Below are 23,383 nucleotides of genomic sequence, written 5' to 3' on the forward strand. Positions count from 1 at the left end.
AATATTCATGTCTGTCTTCTATTTTCAGTGTTCAGAATTTACATTTTCTTATTTAATTACTTTTATATTTGTTAGAAACACAATTTCATCTGATATTTACAGTTTTGTTTGAGAGGTCCATTGTAACCCAAGTGGTTGTTGGGTCATAATAGCTGTTGTTTCCAAATTATACATCCTGTAATGTGTCTCTTATATTTGAAATGCAAGTTTTTATTATTTGTAAAATTCTCTATTTTGCTTCTTCTCTTTCTACCAACTAATTTATTTTTTTGCTTTTTGAAATTGTCCACAGAATTTTAGGTTGTAGAGTTAGTTTTGATCACTATGTTGCTACATACTGGTGTATTAATTTATTTAAGTTAAGGTACATATAGAATATGCTATATAATTTTTAAAAGTCTCTCTAGCCCTTCGTGAAGATCTTACAGGAAATAAAGTGTCGTATAGGTATTACTTACATGCCTCTAGATTCCTTTCAAGTTTAAAATATTTCACACTTGTAATCTGTGTGGTATTGGCCTTATGTCCAGAGACACATTCTGTTAAATGCATCCATTCTTCAAGACGTTGAGATCTTGAGGTTATTGAGACTTTTCTCTAGGAGGAACTGGAACCTTTTTTTATAGTGTGTGTAGTAAGAGACTCCTGTAAACAATCAGCCACTTGCGTCTGCTTTGAAGTCGAATGATGAAGACAGCACCACCCAAGGACTTCCCCCTCTCTTGGGAATCTCAAAAGAAAACCAGTGTGCCAAGTGCACTAATTAATAAGCAATGGAGTGTTTATAGTCTGTGTCATTAAGGTGCCTAAAATTACATGGAAGGCAGCCAGAGGTTCTGGTCTGTGGGTGGCGATGGCACATGTGTCGTGCATTTGCCTAATATTAATCTGCTTTAAAAGATACCACTGAATCCCGGCAACTCCTGCATGGCACTGATCAGAGGGTGGATCAGGAACTGCCCAGGAACACAGTCAGGTTCTCTGAGTGCAGGATGCCTCAGTGAAGGGGTGAAAGAGAGAGCTTTTAGAGGGAAAATCAGGAAAACCAAGGGAGGGGTCCAGTAAGAATTGCTCTGCTGGTGTGATGCCAGGCCATGGGCAGAGGCTGATGTGGTTGCAGAGGAACCATATTCCTGAAGTAGATACGTAGTTTGGGCCTGAGCACCCTCTGCCAGTTGACCATCTCTGTCCCCACCTCTCTTGATAGCAGCTGCTGCCAGTTCTGCAGGGCTCCGTGGCAGGCCAGAGGTTTGTGAGAGTTCTGTTATGTGTAGCATTAACTTTCTACAACCCTGCGTAGAAAAGGTGTCTGAGTCAGGCCTTGAATGGAAGGGCACTGTGTGGAGTGTTGGAGAACAAGGTGGGCTCGCGTCTTTACCAGTGGCCTCTTTTGTCTAGATTCTGTCCGCACAACTGATGTCTTGGTAGTTCAGTTCAGAAAGGGAAAACGATACTTTTTAAGGTCAGTGAGCAATAAGGTAAGCCTGCTTTAATTGCTGTTGGCAGAGCTGAAGCTGCCCTCTAGACCACTGGCTTAGCGGGGTGTTCCCCCTTTGGTCTTCCGTCCAAGATCATTTTGATTTGTGTGCTTAGTGCCCACTGTGGTCTCTGTGTGTCCTCTAACGTCACTTGTGGAAACCTGGTGTCCTGTGTGGTGTAGGAATAGCTGTGGCCTTAGGTTGTAAGGACTCTGCCTCATAAATGGGCGTGATGCTCCCATGAAAGAGGCCTGAGGAAGCCCTTGCCCTGTGAGGCCATAGAAATGCCAACTCTAAGGTATGAGCCCTCACCAGACACCAAATCTGCTGGTGCCTCGGCCTGCACTTAGCCTCCTGAGTTGTGAGCAGAAGCTTCTGTTGCTTCCAAATTATCCACTCTAAGGGATTTTGTTAGCCTGAACACACTAGAGACAGTACTATAGCTACAAACACGGAAAGTACGGGTGAGCCTTGAGTACTTTCACAGCACATTAATAAATGTATTTTAAATATTTAAAATGTTTCAGCTAAATATTTTCAAAGGCATCATTGACTTGGCTTTCTTGCCCCCTTCAGGAGAGACAAAGTGAGTGTGCATTTGATGTAGTGTAAGTATTTTGTTAGATATTCTGTGATTTCTCAAGTGTGAGAGCCAGTGAACTACTCATTCCCAGCTATGGACTTTAAAATGATATTTTCACCTACTTTGTTTTGCTTTTTTCTCGCGTGTAGTTGATTTCAGTTAACAAGAACTTTTAAGTAACTAAATTCATGGAATGCTTGGCTTTTGTAACATCTTAGTTTGTAGAATAAATTATCCTCCAAGACTGAGAGTGAGGCATGTAAGTGTTTTGTTTTCTTAGGTTTTACTTACATGCTTGGACTCTTCTGAAGGAAAGAAAGAAAAAAATTAACTGCAGTTAAACTTGAATTGCAGTCATAAAGCTTTCACTCTTTATAAAAACGTTAAGTTAAATTGGCCCTCTGTGGCCTGACTCTGGCTCTGTCACACAAAATCCAAGTCACTTTGGTGGCTCAGTCATGCATAAAATGAGGTGAGACTTAATTTAATCATTGTTACATGTAATGTTTATACATAGACAGATTTATACTTTTAATGTAAGAGCTGATTAAAGTCCTGGTGGGAAAGCTGATGTAAGGTATAATTATCAAGTGTGTTAAATTACTACCGAACTACTTCCAATTTTTTTCCTAATTTGCTTTTTATTTCTTACAGGATTTTGACAACAGAATGTATCTTCATTGGATTACGCTAAACACTGAACAAGCAGGATATTGTCGTTATGCTCATGTGGCTGTAATTTCATCGTAGGTGCTGGATTGGATTGAGAACCATGGAGAAGCATTTCTAAGCAAACACACAGGTGTGGGAAAGTCTCTGCATCGGGCGAGAGCTTTGCAGAAACGCCATGAAGACTTCGAAGAAGTAGCACAGGTAAAATAATGGCTTTCACCATTTTCTCCTCCAGATACCTGTGTGGTTGGTTTTGAATCACAGTTTTAGCCACATCTGAAATGGCTCAGCCTTTGCTAGAGGTGATTCAATGAAATCAAACTTTCAGGTTTAGAGTGAAGTTGTCATTGCCTTGGCAGCAATCTGATTCAGTCAGTTGACCTTTGTAAAATGTGATATTCTTGAAACAAATATATATTGAATGTTTTTGTCATACTTATTATACTAGTGTTTTAGTAGTTTCTATATTTCAATTCCCAGCCAGAGAATAATAGTTCTTACATTTCCATAGTTATGGGCCCAGCATCAGTGTCATTAGGTCTGTTTGTGTGCACTTACGAACCAGGAACCAGGAATACAGCGTTTCAGAGAAGAGGTTGTGGAGTCTGAGACCAGAGAACTGGTTGTAATGCCCAGAGCAAGTCTCTTACCGCTCTGCGATAGTGTTAACTTCTGGTCTGGAACACCTCTCTCTCTCTCTCTCTCTCTCTCTCTCTCTCTCTCTCACACACACACACACACACACACACACACACACGTTAAAGGGAAGTAGAGAAAGGTTGTTTTAAAAAGGAGTTGTCTAAGTGAGACCAATCTAAACCCGGACAAATTATATTAAAACTGAAGGGGATTACAAAGTCTTAAAAACAAGAGAAATGGCAAAGTGACACTTTGTAGACATGTTAGACAATGACCTCTTGTCAGTAGCCACAGATTCTGGGCAGCAGTGGAATGGAATCCTGAAGGAAAATAACTGTAAAGCTTGAATTCTGCACCAGCAGAACTGTGTGTCACTCAGTAGTGAGCGTAATCTACATACCACAACCAAGACAGTTTACCACTCAACACTATCAAAAAACAAAAAAATTTACTTTAAGAATGTAAAGTACCTAGTATGATTTGAGCTCCACTAGAACACTTTTTTCTTTTAATTTTATTTTTATTTTAAGGATAGTAAAATCCAACAAAACAGAACAAAGTCAATCAAAACAAAGCAGCAAAACTGGTATAGAACTTCAAAGTAGGATACTAGGTAAACAACAATAGCTATCATAGTGTATCTTTTTATCTTCACAGTAGTTGTCTGTTCCATCAGGCATAGCAAAGTCAAACCAAAAACAAAACAGAATACTGAATAAAGCAAAACTATCAAACAAAGTAAAACAGTGAGAACAATATTGGATTTCAAAGACAAGACAGAAGAAAATCCTCCATATTTGCTGTATTGCATGTAGTCATCCTCCCAAGAGATGCTCCAACCACTGACCCCAGTCCTGCATAATCTACCAAACAATACGAGCACTTAAGTTGCTTTCTGTACCTTAGCTGCTATCAACTCAGCCTGTCCTCTGAATCAGCCTGTTTCTTAGAGTGGGTGTTGATTCTCAGCCCATGTGATGGGAGGTGCTATTGGACTTTTCCCTTCATGGAACCCGTGCACCTTACAGAAAGGCTGGCTAGCTTCTTGCTGGGTCCTCCCAGTCTCAGCATCAGGAACGCTTCCTGTCACTCCTGTCTAGAACAATGCGTATTTAAGTATTCAGAGACACAGAAATTTTTGAATAAAATTTAAGTGAACCAAAGGAAGTGTGTGAAAAGGAACTAGTATCAACAGTGAGCAAAGAAACTGAGAAATATGTAGCTCTTTACACAGAAGATGAATCTGGAACCAGTTTAAGGCAGGAAGAAACTGGAGCCCAGCCCACCCTCATCTGCGAGGCTGAAATGCTGCTTACAAGAGGCCTATGCGAGGCTTTGTGCTTCTTTGCGGTTTGTTAACTCAGGCCTGCCTGAAACACTTCTGAACAACCACTCGAAGTATAGAGGTAGCAAATAAATTTTGAAGGAAAAGAAATGCTGAAAACCAGATGAGTAAAAACCATATGCCAAAAGAAACAAATGAAAGCAAAAAAGCAAAAACAAAACAAACAAAAAAAATCCCAAACAACAAAAAAAAAGGTCACGTTGGAAGTCACCAAATAAGATGTAGTAGTTTGTCCAAAGCATCAGTAATTACAATAAATGGGAAACAAAGTCTGCTTGTTAAAAGACATTCTCAGACTGAACATCTTTTTAAATGACATACGTTGTTTTCAATAAGTTTACCTGAAGCATAAATATCCCAGGGAATTTGAAAATATAAGCAGTGTCAGGGAAAGATCTACTGGGAAAGTGTTAACCATAAGAAAACTGTGGTTGGAGTATTATTGTAAGATAAAATAGCCCTGCAAGTTTAAAAATGCTCTCAGAAATGAAGAAGGCCTTCAGTTATTAAAGGAGTATTATTATACATCGAGCAACGTACTCCTAAAATCAGACAAGACAAACAGGTCAGTGTGCATCAATATATTTTATAGGATGAAGGAATCAATTACTAGTCTGAGAACTAAAATGTGGGCCGAATCATATGATAATATAAAAACTGCATCTAAGTCCTATTTTGTGAAGATGCCTTTAAAAAGTTACCTTAAACCAGGTGCTGTGGCATAGGCCTGAATCCCAATTACTTGGAAGGCTAGGCTGGGAAGGTCATGAGTTCAAGGCTAACCTGAGCAATAAGGCAGTTCCTGTCTCAAAACAAAAAAAAGCTACCCTGTTTACATGTCTCAGTGTATAAAGTAAAACTGACAGTTACAACCTTTCCATTTTATTGATCTCATGAAATGACTAAGAAAAGATTGCAGGTCCCACAGCCTTGCCACACCCCCCTATCTTTGGCTTTTTGACAGCATTTCTCTTTCTCTGATTTCATGTGGTCTCCTACTCATTTGTTGGGAATTATTTTTGCTATCTTCTTGTAGCAGAACAAATGTGGAAAATACCTCTCATTTTCCCTTTATTTTTTATTTGTTTCATGATAACTACTGCTGCAATTAGCTGTGGTTTGAAATGCAAAATTGCATCATATGACCTCAGGCCCCAAAGCATTTGAGAGCACAACTGCAAGCAACCAAGTTTTTGAAGTTGACTCTTGGCGGAATAGTGTGTTTGCACATGCCTGTCCACTGAGATGGCCTCACCTCTTCCTCCCGCTCCCCGAATCTTTCCCAGTATGAAGAATCAGAGCCTGTTGAATATTCGTTTGTGAGTCTGTTAACCCAGTTGGCCTTTGTCCCCTCTAGTCCTTGGTTCTGTCCACTCCACATCACAAATAATGTCATCTATGTCTAATGTCATCAGAGTAAACTTCCTTGCTCAATTCTAAGACAAAGCTATCCACACAGTTCTCAGGGGGCAACAAGAGTGCAGGACTTTCTTTTTAGAATGTGGACATTTTTGCTGTAATGTTTCTAAGGCAAGCAAAGAGTCAGAGTAGCATTTGGGCTGTTTCCTACCCCTGGTGAGGAGAAAGATCTGGGCTTGGCTGTACCTGCCGTCACCGAGCTGCGTTTCAATTGCTCATCATGTCTTGCTCCTGGTCCCTGGGATTCCAAGAGTGCCAGAATCTCTCCCCCAAAGGGGGAAAATGCTTCAGCCCAAAACTGAACTGTGTTTGAAGTCTGCTCACATTGCAGAGAACTATACCTGCTTTTTGTCTCTCTGTTTTAACACAATCACCATGCAGCTGTTCTACCAGACCACAGAGCGGAGCAAGGAGGCAGCAGCTAGCCGCAGATGCCCATCTCCTGGCTGTGTTAACAGGCTGGCCCTGTTAGCCCTTATATCCTAAGCCAAGACATGAAAACGTACAGAATTGAGTTTGGTTGCACCAAAAAAAAAAAAAGGTTAGAGGCAGATATAGCAGGCTGAAGGGACTTTGGGGCAGCAGGACAGCTGTGGACCTGGCCTTTTGCGACTGGAGAGCTGCTTGTGCGCGACCATACTTGCCTCTTTGGACCCCTCTGCTTCGACAGCCCCCCATGGGTGTGGCTTTGCTTTCCTCTCCTGTGCTCCTGCAGTCCCCTGGCAGTGCTAGTCCTTAAGTGATGGCCTCTGTCTCCAGCATCCCGTATATCCTTCTCTCCTCCCTTAAAGAGTATCACAAGCTTCTGCTGTACACTCTAGATGCAGTTGGTGTCAGGAGAATGGTCTGCTGCTGTTATTCTACTTCCTAGTCACCCTCTGTCCAGCTGTAGGTCTGTTGATGGAGCTTTAGACAAGCAGGCACGCAGGGATTTGCTTAGAGGATGCATTCAGTAACCGCCAACTGCTTTTTAACTATTTGCAGAATTCCCCTTCTCTTGCTTTTGAGTGTCACTGTCCCACTCATTCATTCCACAGAAGTGCACTGACCTGTTGTGCCACAGGCATGAGTCATCAGTAGGAACCGGGCAGCTCTCAGCTCTTGTGCATATGTGTGGGTCAGCCCAGAAGACTCTTCAGACCCATCTCAGGCTCCTCAAGAGCAAGGTTAGAAGCGCACCTGATGTGAAGCGCTGTGGGTGGAGGGCACACAGTGGGCACAGGTGAGAGCAGAGCCCACCAACCCCCGCCACCCATTGGCTAAAGAGCTTCATAATAGCGTTTTCAGCAGACAGAACCTGACTGTGGGCAGCTCCACGGGAGCCTGGTTTGTACAGCAGCCTGCAGTGGATGTGGCCTAGACAGAGGGGCCCTAGGAATCAAGAGTGAACCACTCCTTGCATGTATGGCTTTGGCTTTGCTTGCTCGAAGCACTTGCTCCTCCCCAGGAAGAGAGTGCCCTTTAGTCTTGCTCATCACAGGGTGAAGCGGGGAACCCTCCGCCAGCTGAACTTCTCTGCCCTCTTGTTTTTGTCTTCCCTCTGTTAAGCCAAATTGAAGTTTATATTTTCAGTTTGGACAGAGTGGACTGTGGAAACATTGTAAAAATAGGAACAGACATCTTTAGTGCCTAATAAAGAGCTTTATTTCATTTTCTTAAACATATCCACAGAGATAAAACAGTGAGAAAAAATGTCCTTTTCACATTTAAAGTTAAGGTCAGTTGGTTTCTTGTAATCTTGTTTTGAAATTTCCTTTTTAAACTAACTGGTTTTAAGAGATCTCAAATTAGCAATTTAGTTAATAAAATTTTTTCTTACAGCAAACTTCTCTAAATTGGTGAGTTGTAACACGATGAAGTAACATAGTGGATTGAAAAAGGAAGTAAGCTTAAGTCTCTGGTCAAATTCACTGGAAATGTACTAAATGTAGATTTATGATATAGAGCAGTTCTGGGGTTCTGGGAAGGACCTGCAGTGAGCTTCACGACTGCTTGGCGGAAGTGAGTGGTGCAGGCCACTCTCCCTTGTGTGGCATCGGGCCCCACTGTGGGAGCCCCACCTCGCATGCCCAGGTTGTGGCCTCCTCAGGAAGCACTTGGATCACCTTTGCAGGCATTTCTGGGGAGCCTGGAACCTACCTCTTCATGACTAATTGGAGGAGCCACTTGTTTTGTGCAGTGATTGTGAGTAGATCTTACCTGTTGAATGAATTCATGCTGATTGCTTTATCGTGTGTAGTATGCAGCGCCTTCGAGTATTTTCATGTATTCATGTTTAAAAAAAACAAAACTAAAAACGCTTTCCACTTGAAACTTTTTCAGTAATCTTGTATATCCAAGTCAGTGTGCCTTTGTAGATTTAAAAGACTATGCTTACAACAGCCAATAAAGCCCAAAGAACTCTAGCCCAAGGACAGAGCTGGTTTTGAAAAAACAGGTGTCTTAAATGTCACCCTTGACATCCTGTAGGAACCATTCTGTGAGTGACTATGTTGTCTTCTTACTGCTTAACTCTCCAAGATCCAAATTCCCCTCCAAATATGTAACCTGTTGCAAGCTTGTTCTCCATGAAGCCATTTCTACTAACAACTCTTTATGTTGTATAATTATGTTGTCTTAGTGGATGAGAGTGTCACTGAGGGAGAGCAGGGACCTCAGATTCATTCTGCATTTTTAGCAGACAGGCAGTCATCTCTGTGAGCTCACTCATCTTGTGCCAGGAGAGTATGATACCCACAGTATGTGGGCCTGCAGAATGCTTCCACATTTTTAGCATGCCCTGAATTTCTGCTTTCATACAGTCAGCTGCAGTTTTGCAGAAAGTTTAGTTCTTAATATAAAATATGGGATTTTTTTCAGTCTTTTAAAGTAATAATGGAAGATTTGGAACAAATTATTTGCTAACAACTTCTTTTAGGTTGGTAAGTTTTTGCAAAGTATCAAATCTCAGATGATTTTTTTCCTTACTAAATTTTCTAAAACTTAATGACTATTGCTTTTTTATTGTGTGATCTTCATTCTGTCTGAGTTTGTTTCCTAGCCAAGAGATGATTCCCATACTCCTCTTTTTACCGATGCTATGATAAAGATTATTTAAAAGGTGCCTGGTGCTCAGCAGGTGCCAAGACCCTCGCCTACAGCATTTAGATAGTTCACACCACTCATATATGTGGGTAACCATCTCTAGGAAGTGCCCAGAGTTCAGTGGTTGTTCTGTACATGAAAGCTAGCAGTCTGTTTTATGCATACACACCAATGAAGTTTACCTTACACATACACACAAATATGTACATATGTATTTTAAATAAAGTTTATCTTACACATATACACAAATATGTACATATGTATTTTAAATAAAGTTTATTTTTTCCAAACAATTTTCAGATGTCAGGGGTAGTACAGAGAATTCCCATATCCTGAACCCTGTCCACCCATTAGTATCTTAAGGGTGGCGCATTTGTTAGAAGTAATGAGCCAGTACCAGTATATTATTGTGACTGTTGTCCATACTGTATTTATGTTTCCTTAATTTTGCCCTGATTGCCCTTCACTATTCCAGGATTTCCTGCAGACTGTCTTAGTTGTCAGTTCTCTTTGACTCCTCTTGCAGTTTCTTAAATTATTTTTGATTGTAGTCCGTAACATGCTTATCCTCATGCCGTTATTTTAGTCCACAATGTACATGCAGAGGAGGTACTTTCTCTGCAGACCTGCTCTCTGTGTTGGCTGATTTAACTCCTCCTCCCTGGTCCATTCTGAAGGCGGGAAGATTGGCACCAGGCAGTGTTGTGAGGAAAACCTGCCCACTGCCACAGAGGTCAGTGCTGAGCCAAGCTCTGCCTCTGCTCTGACCCCACCCCCACCCCCCACTCAGACGGTGGTGTTTGGAGGGTCCTGCATGGAGGGTTCTCATGCTGGTCCTGCTGCACAGTGTGCTGCGCTGCCCTGAGGGGGCAAGAGGCCCAGGTCGCACAGGATCGGAGTGGACATGGCTTCTTCCACCAGGACGTTTGTGCAGTGTGGTTTGCTCTCACAAAGCTTGTCCTGTAGGCAGTTTTCCTGCTCCACACAGGAGTTATTATAGCTTAGCATCCCCAAATATCCTAGTGAACGTCTATAAAACTCTTTTTGCTTTTTGGTGCTGTACTTAGATTGGCAACTGATTTTCTCATCATTTCAAATACTTTGAACCTAGAAGACATGTAAATATGCACAGAAGCATTTCCCAAGTCTGGCTGAAATAAATTTTTTTAACGTGTTATATAGGTAGAATTTATTTTTTAAATTTTTATTTATTAGTACATCTTTATGATGCATAATGACTACTTTAATTGTAGGTATTTGGTGCGTGTACACACATCTTTTTTTCTTTTTTTACATCCCCTTCCCTTTCTGCCCTCCTCCTCCCTTCATCGCCTCGGCCCCTTTCCGTTTGCAGACCGGTCTCCCTGATTCCTTTTATCTTTTATTTTATTCTTTACCTTCTTTATACTTTGAATTTCTCATGTGAAAAACCATATAGTATTCAATCTTGTGTGTCTGACGTATTTCGCTTAACATGTAGTAAATTTTAAGGGCTTCCTTGACATCTCAGCTCACTTTAAGAGCTTTTAAAGACCTGTTGTTTATAGTACACAGTATAATCTTAAAATTTCCAAAGCATTCTGTGAGATTTTGAATAGACATTTGGGACAATTTCAGCCCATAATTCAGAAACTATTCCTTGTGTGGATTTTGATGTTTCCTTACTGTTAGACTCAGGTGGTGCTTGGGTGGGAGTGTCACAGAAATAATGCTTTCTTCACATAGTACCTCATCAGGTGACACATGATTTTAATTTGTCCTCTTACATACAGTGTTCTTTCTGTGCTCAGTTAGGGTGGCATCTGCCAAGCGTTTCATCCTGAAAGTTGTTGTTTCCTCCTTTGAAATTAGTGTATTTAAAAAAAAAATAGTACCTTGTGGGGAGGTGCTTTTTAGCTCTGTAAGAACAGTGGTACCTCTCTTCATGAGCGTAAGTCATTCCATTGTTCTGGTCATGAAGCAAATCAGATTTCCCTGTAAGGTTCAGTGTAATGCCTTGGTTCACAAAGGCTTCTAGTCGCTATCCATTCAGTTCTTGATCAGCATTGTGAAATGAATGAAGTTTGTGAGCCCAGGTCCCATTGTATTCTGTTTCTTTTCCCAGTGTTATTTCTTTGCGTGGTCATGGCCTTGTGGTGGTGTCCGTGTTGTATTCAGCAATGCTACTCTGTGACTCTGATTGTTGATCTTGATGCTCAGAGAGCGGCTTCACTCAGCTGGCCAGCAGGACCTCTTAGGCTGGCTTCTGATTCCTGATTGGGCCACCCTTGGCTTTGAATACTTCCTTGTTTTGGGATTCAGTAGGGTGACTCAGACTTGTGTTTACTTTATCTTGTGGAGCCCTGCAGTCGGTTACTTCTCCAAGGGGTCCTGATTCCCTGCAGAGGAGAATGGGAATTAGAAGCACAGACCTGGTGCTGAGCTTGTTTACTGTTACTGGGTCATTGCTGGGAGGGAGAGAGAAAATGAATGTGTGTCACACACACACACACACACACACACACACACGCTTGTGCATAACAGTGTTGGAACATCATGTATTCTCACCGATACCTCCAGTTCTAACCCATTTGGCCAGGTGAAAGCTTTGCTTTCTTTGTAAATTAAGAAACATGGCTCTGATTATTCCTAACATGCTGACTTACTTCACCAAGTTCCCCTGGATGTAATCAGTCTTCCAACTTGGAAGCCTCTGCTTCCCCAAAAGGATGCTGCTGTGTTTTGGATGTTGTTTCTGAAACATTCAGTTGCTGGTGTCTTGATCCTCAGAGTGATGATGTTGAAAGATGGAACCTTTAACAAGTACTGCTTGGTTGGAGGGCCCTAACTTAGTTAGGGGTGTGCTCTTAAAAGGAGCCTTGGGAACCCAGTCTTTCTGTGGTGGCTGCTGCTGCTTTTTTTTTTTTGGTACTGGAGATCAAATTCATGACCTTACATTTGCCAAACAGGTGCTTGTGCTGCTAAGCTAACTCCTCAGGCTTTCTCTGGCTGCTTAAGATGGGATTTCTTTCCTCATGGGATTCCAGCATAGTGATGCCACCTGAGTTAGACTTGTAGTCTCCAAAAGTGGACTAAGCAAACCTCCTTATGTATAGCCTGGCCCAGGTACTTTTGTTATAGTCTTGAAAACCAGCACAAGACAGAAAATTGATCCTGAATAGCGGCCCTGTTCCCAGCAACAACAAATTCTTGAAAATGCGTAAGTATCATTGGAATCAGGTTATAGGCAAAGGCTGAAAGAGTTTGGAGGGCAGGTCAGAAAAAACCGTACAGTGCTCTATGTAGAACCTTACAGCTAACTGTGGAGGATTTAGAAGACGAGGAGATCTGTGACCTAGTACCAGATGCAAATCGGGCTTCTATTAGGAATTGGGCAAAACACCAACTTTATTGCACTAGTTTCAGAAGACTGGAAATTAAGAATGATGGACCAGTGAGGATATGCAAACACTTTCTAAAGAAATGAACAGAAATTCTAACGCCCTAAGACAGTTAGAAAAAGGCCTTAGGGCATTTCAGATTCTCCAGGGTGCAGCTGTCCCTGCAGCCTTAGGGTGCTCTGCTGAATAGGTTCACTGCCCGAGCTCACGACTGCCTTGGGATTCTGGCTTTCTCTGCAGCCACTCAGCCATGACTCACACAGGCCTATGTACAGCTGCTGCCATGCAGGCTTTGGCATCCAAGTGAAGCTGACTTTGCAGGCACACAAAATGCAAGAGTTAAGGGATCAAGGGGATTTCCACAGATTTCAAAGGTGACTTCCTCACTTTCTGAGTTGTGACAGAGATAGCCTCTCTGTGCTTTATTTATTTATTTTTTTGTCTTTTTCCTTTTTATCGGTACCAGGGATCGAACTCACGACTGCCTGCTTGCAAGGCAGGCGCTTATGCCGCTGAGCTAAATCCCTAGCCCTAGCCTCTCTGTGCTTTAGATGCCAGGGCTTTGCCACCAGGGTCAAAGCTGAACAGTCTAAAACAATACTGGAAAAGGTTGCTGATAGAAATGTATAGAGCTCCTGAAATCCTTTTTCCCCACAAGTGTGTCACAGAGTCAGAGCCCTGCAGAGTGGCTCTTGGGGTGGTAGCTTGTGGGCTGTGTAAATAGAGTTGCACCAGGGACTCCAGAAAGGTTGGTCAATGAGCAGCTCACACGCCATGCCTGCCTATTAGAGCTGCCAAGGTCAGCATGCGTCCGAGAACCTGGATGCACACTTTCACTGCAGCATGCACAGATGCTAGCCTGCAGCGTTGAGGGCTAATGTGTGCCCAGCACTCTGGCCTGTTTACTCCTTTCTTTTTGTCTCTGTCTTGGAATGGAAGTGTTTATCCTGTCCCTGTCTGCTATTATGTCTTAGACGTATTTAACCATTCTGTTAAAGTTTTACTTTTATTTTCAGGCTGACAACCAGCAGTTTACCTTGAGTCTAAAATGAGACTTTGGATTAATGAATTATTCCATAGATTTGAATTAATGCTGAAAATGAGTTGAGACAGTGGCATTATTGGGCACTGAATGATTCTGTTTTGCTTTGTGAGAAGAACCTCAACTTTAGGGACCAGGACAGAATGCTGTGGTATGGATATGGTTTTAGTGTGTTCCTGCCAAAGTACCTGTGCACTTACATCCCAACAGGAGGTATTAAAGAGTGGAATTTTGATCTGACTGGTGTTTGGAGCTGGACATTTGGGAGTAATTTGGACTAGACAAAGTTACTGGATGGAGCCGTTATAATTGATTACTGGTAGCTTTGTAAGTGGAAGGAGACACCTGCACACTCCCCTGTCTCTGGCCCCCATGTGATGCCTGTGCTGCTGTGCCAGAAGGAAGGCCAGCACTGGATGAGGCAGCTAGACCAGCCAAAGTGGTACTGTGTTACTGGCAGCAGAAAGCAGTCTCATGCAGTTGCCCCCTGACCACTCTGCAGGGCCTCACCTTCTGTGCCATTACCATTCCGCTGCGGGAACCCCTTCATCACCCTCCTCAGGCTCTGATGACTCACCTGCCCTGCTCAGCTTTAGACCTTAGTTGTTTGGAGGGTGAAGGACTCAGCTGTTTCTCGGGGGAAGGGGGAGCTTCAGACCGATTTTCTGGGTATTTCTGGAACCTTAGTTCTGCTATTTTACTGCACTGAAGTCCGCTGGCTGGTCTCTGAGGCAGTGGCCCCTTGCCTAGCTTTCAGCAGTGGTCTCAGGGCTTTTCAGCAGTATTCTTCTGACTACTTCACATGTGCATTTGCACTTCTTTCAGCTCTTTAAAATTCCAGCTGTTTTATAGCCATTATCTCCTTTTTAAAAAAGTAGAAAAAGAGATGACCAGTAAGTAGAAAAATGTGGAAAGAGACATCAGTGTATGCTGTGTCAGGTTTAACGTTAAACTGGGGCTTGTCATAAACCAGTGCACCAAAAGAGAAGGAACTGGAATTTACCACTCTGTCATACAGTTGGGAGAAAAGTGAAAGCAAGCACTTGTGGCCATGGGCTGTTTCCTGGCCCCACCTTCACAAAACCTGAAGGCATGAGACAGCCAGCAGGTGCCCACAGATACCCCAACTCTGCTTTAGATGCAAGGGCTTTGCCATAAGGGTCAAAGTTCAACAGTCTAAAATGATATTGGAAGAGGTTGCCCATAGAAATGTATAGGACAAGGGCTGGGGATTTAGCTCAGCGGCATAAGCACCTGCCTTGCAAGCAGGCAGTCGTGAGTTCGATCCCCAGTACCAATAAAAAGGAAAAAGACAAAAAAAAAAAAAAAAAATGTATAGGACTCATAGAATCATTGCTGTGCATTACATTTTTTTTCTGTTTGATATGGGTAAATAAACTGAAGTATCATTAATTGACTGATTTGCTATTTGTTATAATGCCCAGAGTGGGCAGTTTGCTTTTGATTCATGCTATTTCTCTGGGTGTTCTCTTGTGCAGAACACATACACCAATGCAGATAAGTTGCTAGAAGCAGCAGAACAGCTGGCTCAGACTGGGGAATGTGACCCGGAAGAGATTTATCAGGCTGCCCATCAGCTTGAAGACCGGATACAAGATTTTGTGCGGCGTGTTGAGCAGCGAAAGATCCTGCTGGACATGTCGGTGTCCTTTCACACCCATGTGAAAGAGGTAAGACATCAGGAGAAAAAATATTATTCACCTCTCTGAACTTGTTGGAATTTGAATTTGACCAAAATGTGGCCATGGGCACATTGGAAGTTGGGAGGTATGTCCTACCAAGGGCATCTGCGTGGAGACAGAAAGAGCTGCACTGGGGGCTGGCCTTCTTTGTCACATGAGTGCACACTTGCCTTTGCTGAGGGTGTCTGAGAGAATTGGAATGGCAGGGGAGAGGGACAAAGAGAACAAGAAACAGAAGGCGACCCTTCAGCTTTAGAGAGCACATGTCCGCGTAGCAAAACCAGGACTGCGTGCTGTGGGCAGAGCTGCAAGTTTCCTTTCTGTGGGTGGTCTGTAAAGCGGCGGAAGTCAGGATTGCCTTCTGCTTTTATCAGGCTACTCTCAGATGCTAACAAAAGCAAATATTGCATCATACTGAGTTTAAATGTACCATGGCCAGCACAGTAATACTAATCTCATTAGTATACTCATTAGTAAACTTACCTCACTGTAAAATGAGCTTATAGATTGTTTGGACCCTGAAAAATAAGTGGGTCCTAATCATACCTACCTGTATATGTGTATATACGTGTATATGTTACTCTTGATTGAATTAAAAAGTTACATTGAAGTTATGTTAAAGAAAAAAAATATAAAACTTAGCTTTTTGGGGGTGGTTACAAATTGAGAGTGTCAGTTTATTCAGTTTATTATATCTTTTCTCTCTGGAAAATCATTCTCTACTTTACAAAAGAACCTTCACAAAGTAAAATAATCATGAAACAGCTCTTTATAAGTTGGAAATTTATAAAGGGCACTTCAGGATAATTTGGGATTAAACTTATGGAAGCTTAGGGTCTTAGAATAAGAAGGATTGGGGAAGGTAGGACCACTGGAAGCAATCTGAGAAAGGACAGGGTCTGGCTCGCCTCACTAACCAGGCATCCAAGGTTAGGGACAGGGCCCTCCATTTAAAGGAATAGAAACTTGATTCTTGGATTCTGAGACGTTGAGCCATTTATTCACAGTGAGGTGGTTCGTAACTCGGATGTTAGACTCCAGAAATACCAGAAATCCCTCTGAAGCCCCTTGAGACCGTGCATTGGTGGAGGGGGTGTTAGGCAGCTTGCTGGGACTCCGGGAGTTCATACTTCTGCCTGGGATGGGCCAGTGGTCAGTGCACAGTGCCCTCTGCAGTGGAGCTGGGGCTGCATGGGCCCAAGGTGGTCATCAGAATAGAAAAGCAGCACAGCTCACCTCTTTCACTGCTCCTACTAATGCCACAACTAAAAAGGACTTCAAATATTTAGCGAGACTGCTTTTCTCCAAGGAAACATACTAAGTAGGCAGTTTCCTGGATGCAGGGATCAAGGGACAGTGAGTTCCTCATTCAGCATCAGTCACGCTGTTGTCACCTCCACTCCCCCTGCCTCCCCGAGGTACTGTGCTTCAGAGTTGTTTTCTGAGGCACAGTTCTGATGAGGGCGTCTCCTGCTCTTGAACTGTTAGCAACTGCTCTTGGTCCAAGGGAACAGCCTCCAGTGCTTCCACATCCTCTAATCAGCGCCACACTTCTCCTTCCAGCTGCTCTTGTGCTGTCTCTTCTTTTCCAGCCCCTCTTTCCAGCTCGCTGTCCCCTGATCTGTGACAGTCAGGCAATTTTGAGGTCAGGACATGCTACCTCCTTGGCCCCAGAGTTGGTGCCTCTTCCTGACACCTTCTAGAGCTTTCTGCACATGGCTGTCACAGCACTCATTGGGTTGCCTTAGGAGTCTGTGTTCTTGCTCTTTCCCAGTAGTGTAGCATGTTCACTTCTCTTCATCGTATGCGTTGCACACACTAGCTCAGGGTGGAAGAGGGTTAAAGGTGGTCTACTTGGGAAAAGAGGTTATGCCTTAGCTCATTCACTGCTAACAGACTGAAAGCAAGACAGGAGCACTGAACAGCCTGGAGCACCTGAGGACAAGACTGCCAGGTACAGGGTCAGGCCTCCATTTCTTTCTTTGGACCATGGGAGACACTGTTGTCCTGTACAGCTCTGATGCTGTGGAGTGGCAAGAAGGGCAGCAGGCAGCCCAGCAGCCACACACAGAAGGGACTGGCAGAAACAAAAACCATCTGGAAGCCTCCTACCTGTAACCTAGGCTAGTTGTCTGTGCTGTGCAATATTCTTCAGCAGCTCAGCACTGCAGATAGTCCAGAAAATCTTCCTGTGAGGTGCTGTCTGTGATTTAGGTCACTCCATCTGCCATGTTGTAGTTTTCATAAAGCTGACACTGGAAGACAGCTAAGAGTACTACATTTTGTGGAAGTTGTTCTCTTGGAGACAGTTTGGGTTCCTTGTGTTTTGTAACAACAGCAGCAGCATTTTGAAGGAAAAGCCATATAATAAAGTATTCAGGTAGCAGACCGTGAACAGCATTGTCACTATGTTTGAGAACTTTAAGTGAAAGTCCCTTTTTTTTCATTGACTTACATTGTACTCTAGGAACTTCTTGTGCGTGTGCGCAAGGAGACCTAAGTCTGTTTTGAAGGCTGAGTGCTCTGTGTTCACAGCTGGGAGATTGGCGGCGGTGGCTGTTCTCACTTCTTCGCAGGAGAGGCCGTCACCCGTGCAGTGGAGAACTGCTGTGTTTCCCATCTGCTTCCTCGTGTGGGTGCACCTGCAGGGACTCCGCCAAAGGAGAAGCTGGTGGCCAGCCAGGCTGGGTGAGGCAGGATGTCCACGTGCCCACACAAGGGGAGGACAGCTGAAAGGCTGCTCCCCCGGTTGAGACTGCACCAGCTCCTTCCCTCTGGGTCTCAGTTCCAGCTGTATCCACAGGGATTTGTCTCTTTCCTGGCCAGTCCTAGAATTTCCTTAGTGTCCTCTTTCTGTGCTGCACGAAAGAAACTTCAAGAATACCTAGTAGATTTTTATGCAAGAAGGATAGTTTCTTTGGTGGTTGTTTATATAAATGGGTTATTGTCTGAAAACTCAGACATGGACTGAGGAATTAGTCTGTATACTGCAAAAATGTACTAATGGAAAAATAAAACCAAAACATATTACCTAGAGAAAAGTAGAAACAAGCTCTTCTTTTATTTATGAAGCTTTTTACTGTTGCCTGTGAAAAGCCCCTGTGAGTGGAAGTTCCCCTTCCTGGTGCAGGTGTTGTGTAGTGACTGTTTCTTGCTTATTTGGAGCATGGTGTCACCGTCTTGGGTGCAGATAGTTCCTGCCCTCTAATGCGGTGACCGTAGAGCCGCTTAGTTCAGAAGGAGCCAGGTCTGGCTCACTGGAGGAAGGGCGGTAGTAGCAGACTGAGACCTCTGGCTCTGACTGTCCTGCCTTGTGGACAGAAAGGGGACATCTGTTTCTGGGAAGCCAGCAGGGGCATGTTTTCACATACAGGGAAATATTTTGAAATTTGGTGTTAGGTGCAGCAGGTGGTTGATAGCGATTTTAGCCTCAGTTACCCCGCCAAACCTAGATTTGAAAGCATTCCAGGACCTTCTCTTAAAGATTCATGAGATGCTTCACCTTTTTCCAGAAGGCTTTAAAACTGAGACTGTCCCCCGCCCCTTTGCCTTAGTGTTTTTAGAATTTCTTGCTTATTGACCTAGACAATTGGCCTCATATTAAAGAAGTTTTACTTGGGAGATTTGTGGCCATCTGCATTTTGTTCTGACCTCTCAGTCTTACTGTTCTCTGCAGTATTGCTTCACATCAGTTCTGATTATAATTCTCCCACGTGTGTCCTTTGTTAACCGGCCTCCTGTCCTTTCAGTGCAGCTTTTCATTGTTTATTCAGTCATTCACTCTGTTTTTACTCATTCATTCCAAAATGCCTCCCAGGCTAACAGTAAGGTCTGAAGAGGTGACACCAAAATGAATGGCAGAGGCACGAAGCACTTCTGCCCCCTGTGTGCCCACCCTGCAGGCATCGCTTTGTTTCTCTTAATAGGCTTGGAATTCCTTGAGATCCTGGGCAGGTCTTGCCTTCAGCTTTCTACTTGGTAGCCCACCTCCCAGACTCTGTGCTCAGTAAGAATGAATCCTACGTCTTTCTTTTCTAGCTCATGCTTCTGGAACCTAATGGTACACTTACTATATAGTACTTTTATTTTCAAATACAGCATTGATTGGCTGGCTGAATATTTTTTATTTTCAAAGCGCAGCTTTCACCTATTCATACTCATTCAAGTTCATCCTCAAAATTAATTCCTGCCTTAATTGATAACTACTTTGAAGTTCAAAGGTCATTTGAGACAACCAGGTGATGACATCTAGCTCCTGCCAGAGCTCGAATTCAGTAGAATTGTTTCTGGAATTGATTCAGTGGCCAAGCTTTGAGTTTTGTTCTCAGAAGCCATGTTTCCCAGGAGAGATCACTCCCCTTTGAATCAGGCTGCAGTTCTTGCTGGGTGAAGTAAAGAAGCCTCTTAGTTCTGCTTCTGCAAACTTACTCTGAACTTGGACAAGTTTTGTTTCGCCTAGAAAAGAGAACCATTCATTTTATTCAGAAGTGGAAGAGAAAGCTCTCCCAACCACCTGGAGATATTTTTTTGTTTTGTTTTGCTCACAGCCTGGCTTCATTTTTATGCCTGGCAGTTGGGCATCCAGCCTGCCCTCTTTATGCTTGTTCATCTTCCGCACGGCAGAGGATAGGTGCCCTGCCCTGAGCCGGAGGAGGCTGCTCAGAAGTGGGGGGGTCTAGAGGCTTCTTGCTGTGCAGGCGCAGGTTACTTAGTGCTTGTCTCACCTCTCTCTGCACAGAATTTGCTCCAGGAGTGTGCTGACCACATACCCAGCGCTCCTTAAGCAGCCAAAAGGGCCTGGAGTTCTCCTCCTAGTGGAACTAGGGAGGGGGCCTACTGGCTTTGGAGGCTAAACTGCCTGAAGGTGCCGCACTCAGTGTGTGTGGATCAGGTGCCCTTCGAAGGAGTCTCCTGCCTCCTGCTGAGGGGTGTTTGATGCAGTTTTAGGGTGTAATTTGTGTAAACACCACCACCTTTCAACATTCAGAGTCATACAGCATTGTCCTGTGAGCAGAAAGTCTCTTGCACACACTTACAGCTAGATCCAGCTCCTGCCCCATCTCCAACCCCTGGAAACTCTGCTGTCCTTTCTCTGTTACCTTGTTATTTTTAAATAGTAGGTCATTCTTTTAGGAGATCATTTTTAAGTAGTAGATCATTCTTAAGGAAAAGGGATCAAGAAAGGGAAGGGGTTAGGAGGGAAAGACTAAGGGTTGGAAAAGAGAAGTTGGGATGTGTATCCCTGCAAGGAATGGAAACCTGTTCTGTAACTGCAGCACCCTAAAAAAAGGAAGCGGATCGAGGGTTGAGGGGAGTGGCTGAGAGGGAAGGGAAAGGGGAATTAAAATGTACAGATGAGCTGTGTACGTGGACCAGCTCCACACAAGGAATGGAAACATTATATACTGCGTGCATATGCTAATAAACTAAAATTTAAAAAAAATAAAGAAGAGGCTGGGAAACGAAGGAGCATTAAGATATGAAGCTTGGAGTGGTACATTCCCTCAGGACTCCAGAAACAGAATTTGAGTTGTTTCACACACACACACCCCCAAATAAATATATATGTAAAAGCAGGTGGGGTGAGGCACCCCTGTAGTCCCAGCACTCGGGAGGCTGAGGCAGGAGGGTAGCCACAAGTTCAAGGCCAGCCTATACTACATAGTGAGTTCATCTTTTTGAGGTTGCGTGTTTTTTCCTCAGCATATTTCCATGAGATCCACTCAGTTTTTTGCATGTATCAGCTTTTGTTTCCTCTGTATTGCCAAGTACTATTTCATGGCATCAGTGCCTCATAGTTTGACTGTTCGCCCATTACAGGACGTTGAGTCGTTTTCAGATTTCAGCGGTGAATAATCATGTACATGTTTTTGTGTTAGTGTACAGTTTTGTTTCTTTGGGGTAAATTCCCAGGAGTGCAGTGCTGGGTCCTTTGCCTGAGCGCGGTGTAGGTTAAAAGGAGCTGCCACGGTGTCCCAGGACAGGTGCATCATGTTATCCTGCTTCAAGAAGTGTGTGGATGCCAGCTTTTTACCACCTCAGAAGTTTTGGGAGAGGTTCAGATCTACACGTGATATTTTAAAGCAGAAAGTTTACTCTTCTCATCAGTCTTAACAACTTAAGTCCAACATTGTTTCTTAGTGCTGTCTTAGTGTGTTAAATTATGTATACTCTTACACATTTGTTTACTTTTCTGAGTAGGAACGAGGTATTAAATGGCCACGTGCCAATGAAAGCAACTGGGAAGTAACCCTGAGCGACTGAGCATTAACATTGTCTTTGGGAGTCAGCTCCTACCTCTTGGTATGGCTCTGCTCTCTGCCTAGACTGTATATCTGGTTTGGAATACTCATGGAAGCAAAGGGAGCTTCTCACAGATGAGACTATCTAAAAAATTTCAATTTCTTTCTATAATATTATCATCTTAATAAAATAATTGTAACTTACCCCCCCTGTCCCAAGGGAACTGGGACATTGGACCATGTCCCTCTGTGGTGCCTCAGTTTTCTTAGCTACAAAGTGGAGTAATAAAATCTCAAGAGTCTGAGGCAGTTAAATGAAAATATATATGCAAAGTCTTACCGTTGTGGCCAATGAATGTTCTTCATTTTTTTCCCTCGAGCCCTCCCTGTAATTCACTCAGTGTAGATAGAATAAGATAGATCTGAAAGTGAGATGCAGGGGTGCACATGCTTTGGCTGCACCTATGTGGTTATCTTGGCCTTACTGGTCTCTTCCCTCCCTGCCTAACCCTTTGCCCTTCCTCCATGATCGCTGCTCTCTGACCTGCTCAGAACCCGGTCATAGGATCAAAGCTGAGTCCCTGGTTGGGATGTGTTAGAAGCAGGCTTCAACGTCGGCCCCTTGAAATCCATTGGCTGTTGGGAAAAGCACTGACTCACAGGTTTCATTTGCACTGCCCTAAGTCATTCTGAACATATCACAAAATGATTCTGACCCTAACAGGATTAAGGTTTATAAAGCATTTGTGTTGGTTAGTGAGAAGTGAGTGCTGTGAAGATATTATTTAAAAGCAAAGGCCTGGGTTTGGGGTTGTAACTCATAATAAAGCACTTACTTAACATGCTCAAGGCTCCAGGCTCAATCCCCATTCCCCCAGCCAGATAAATAAAGTCCTTCTGTCAGAAAAAAACTTAAATAAAACTGATATAATAAAATGATCTTAAACTGATTTGAATTCATGAAATTTCTCTTTGCCAATATTGGGTCAGTATTTTTAGAGAAAAATTTTATGCCAACAATAGAAGTTGTTACAGAAAATCATGCTGAACTCCATTATACCTCACAATAGGCACTAACAGATTATTGAATAAGTTATTAATTACACTACCTTCATTTGTAATTCTTGTTGCCATAGAGATTGAAAGTGTGTGACCAGACCCTCACTCAAAATTTTATAGGGTTAGCTGGTCATGGTGGTGCATGCCTGTAATCCTTGGGAGGATCGATGTGAGTTCAAGGGCAGCATAGGTTACATAAGCAAGTTCAAGACCAGCCTGAAAGACATAGTAAGACCCTATCTCAAAAAAAAAAAAAAAAAAAAAAAAAAATTATAGGGTCACCTCTTAATGGATAGTTAATTAGTCGTTTGTAGCTAAAACTCAGTGTAGTTTGAGGCATTTCAATATAAGGGCAGAAAATGGAATGTTATAGGTCTTCGGATATCCCACTGAAAATTCATATAATCTGTATAATCACAAGTTTGAGGCCAGCCTGCGCTACAGAGTAAGTTCCAGGTAAGCTTCAACTACCTAGCAAGACCCTGTCTCAAAAATCCAAAAGACAGGGGGATAACATTCTTGGCTTTTTTGTTTTGATAATAAGCTTCATGAAGTAAACGTTTTATTATCAAAGAATCATGATGGGTCTTGGACTCATCCAGCGAGGAAGCCAACTCTCTGGGTCCAGCTAAAAGCACACATCTTCCTCTCTACCTCTCCTTGTATGCTGTGGGCAGCAGTCCTCAGGTGGGCCTTGCGTACCCAGCACCATGCTGATTGAGCTCAGCTGGGTATTA

General features: G+C 43.2%; 1 protein-coding gene across 8 annotated transcripts in view; it reads left to right on the forward strand.

Annotated features, from left to right (window-relative positions):
• The window catches only part of Trio (trio Rho guanine nucleotide exchange factor), a 308,383-nt gene that overhangs the window by 162,305 nt on the left and 122,695 nt on the right, over positions 1-23,383 (forward strand). For all 8 annotated transcript variants that reach the window (XR_010050401.1, XM_063257985.1, XM_063257983.1 and 5 more), the window contains 2 exons: positions 2,812-2,934; positions 15,142-15,333. Coding sequence is in view for 7 of the 8 variants with exons in the window: in XM_063257985.1 (XP_063114055.1) it covers positions 2,812-2,934; positions 15,142-15,333 (315 nt within the window). In the remaining variant the exon portion in view is untranslated. The remainder of the gene's footprint in view (positions 1-2,811; positions 2,935-15,141; positions 15,334-23,383) is intronic.

Source organism: Cavia porcellus, unplaced genomic scaffold, assembly GCF_034190915.1.
Source record: "Cavia porcellus strain 051 isolate PalLab524CR breed Dunkin Hartley unplaced genomic scaffold, mCavPor4.1 scaffold_11, whole genome shotgun sequence".
NCBI classification, from domain to species: domain Eukaryota; kingdom Metazoa; phylum Chordata; class Mammalia; order Rodentia; family Caviidae; genus Cavia; species Cavia porcellus.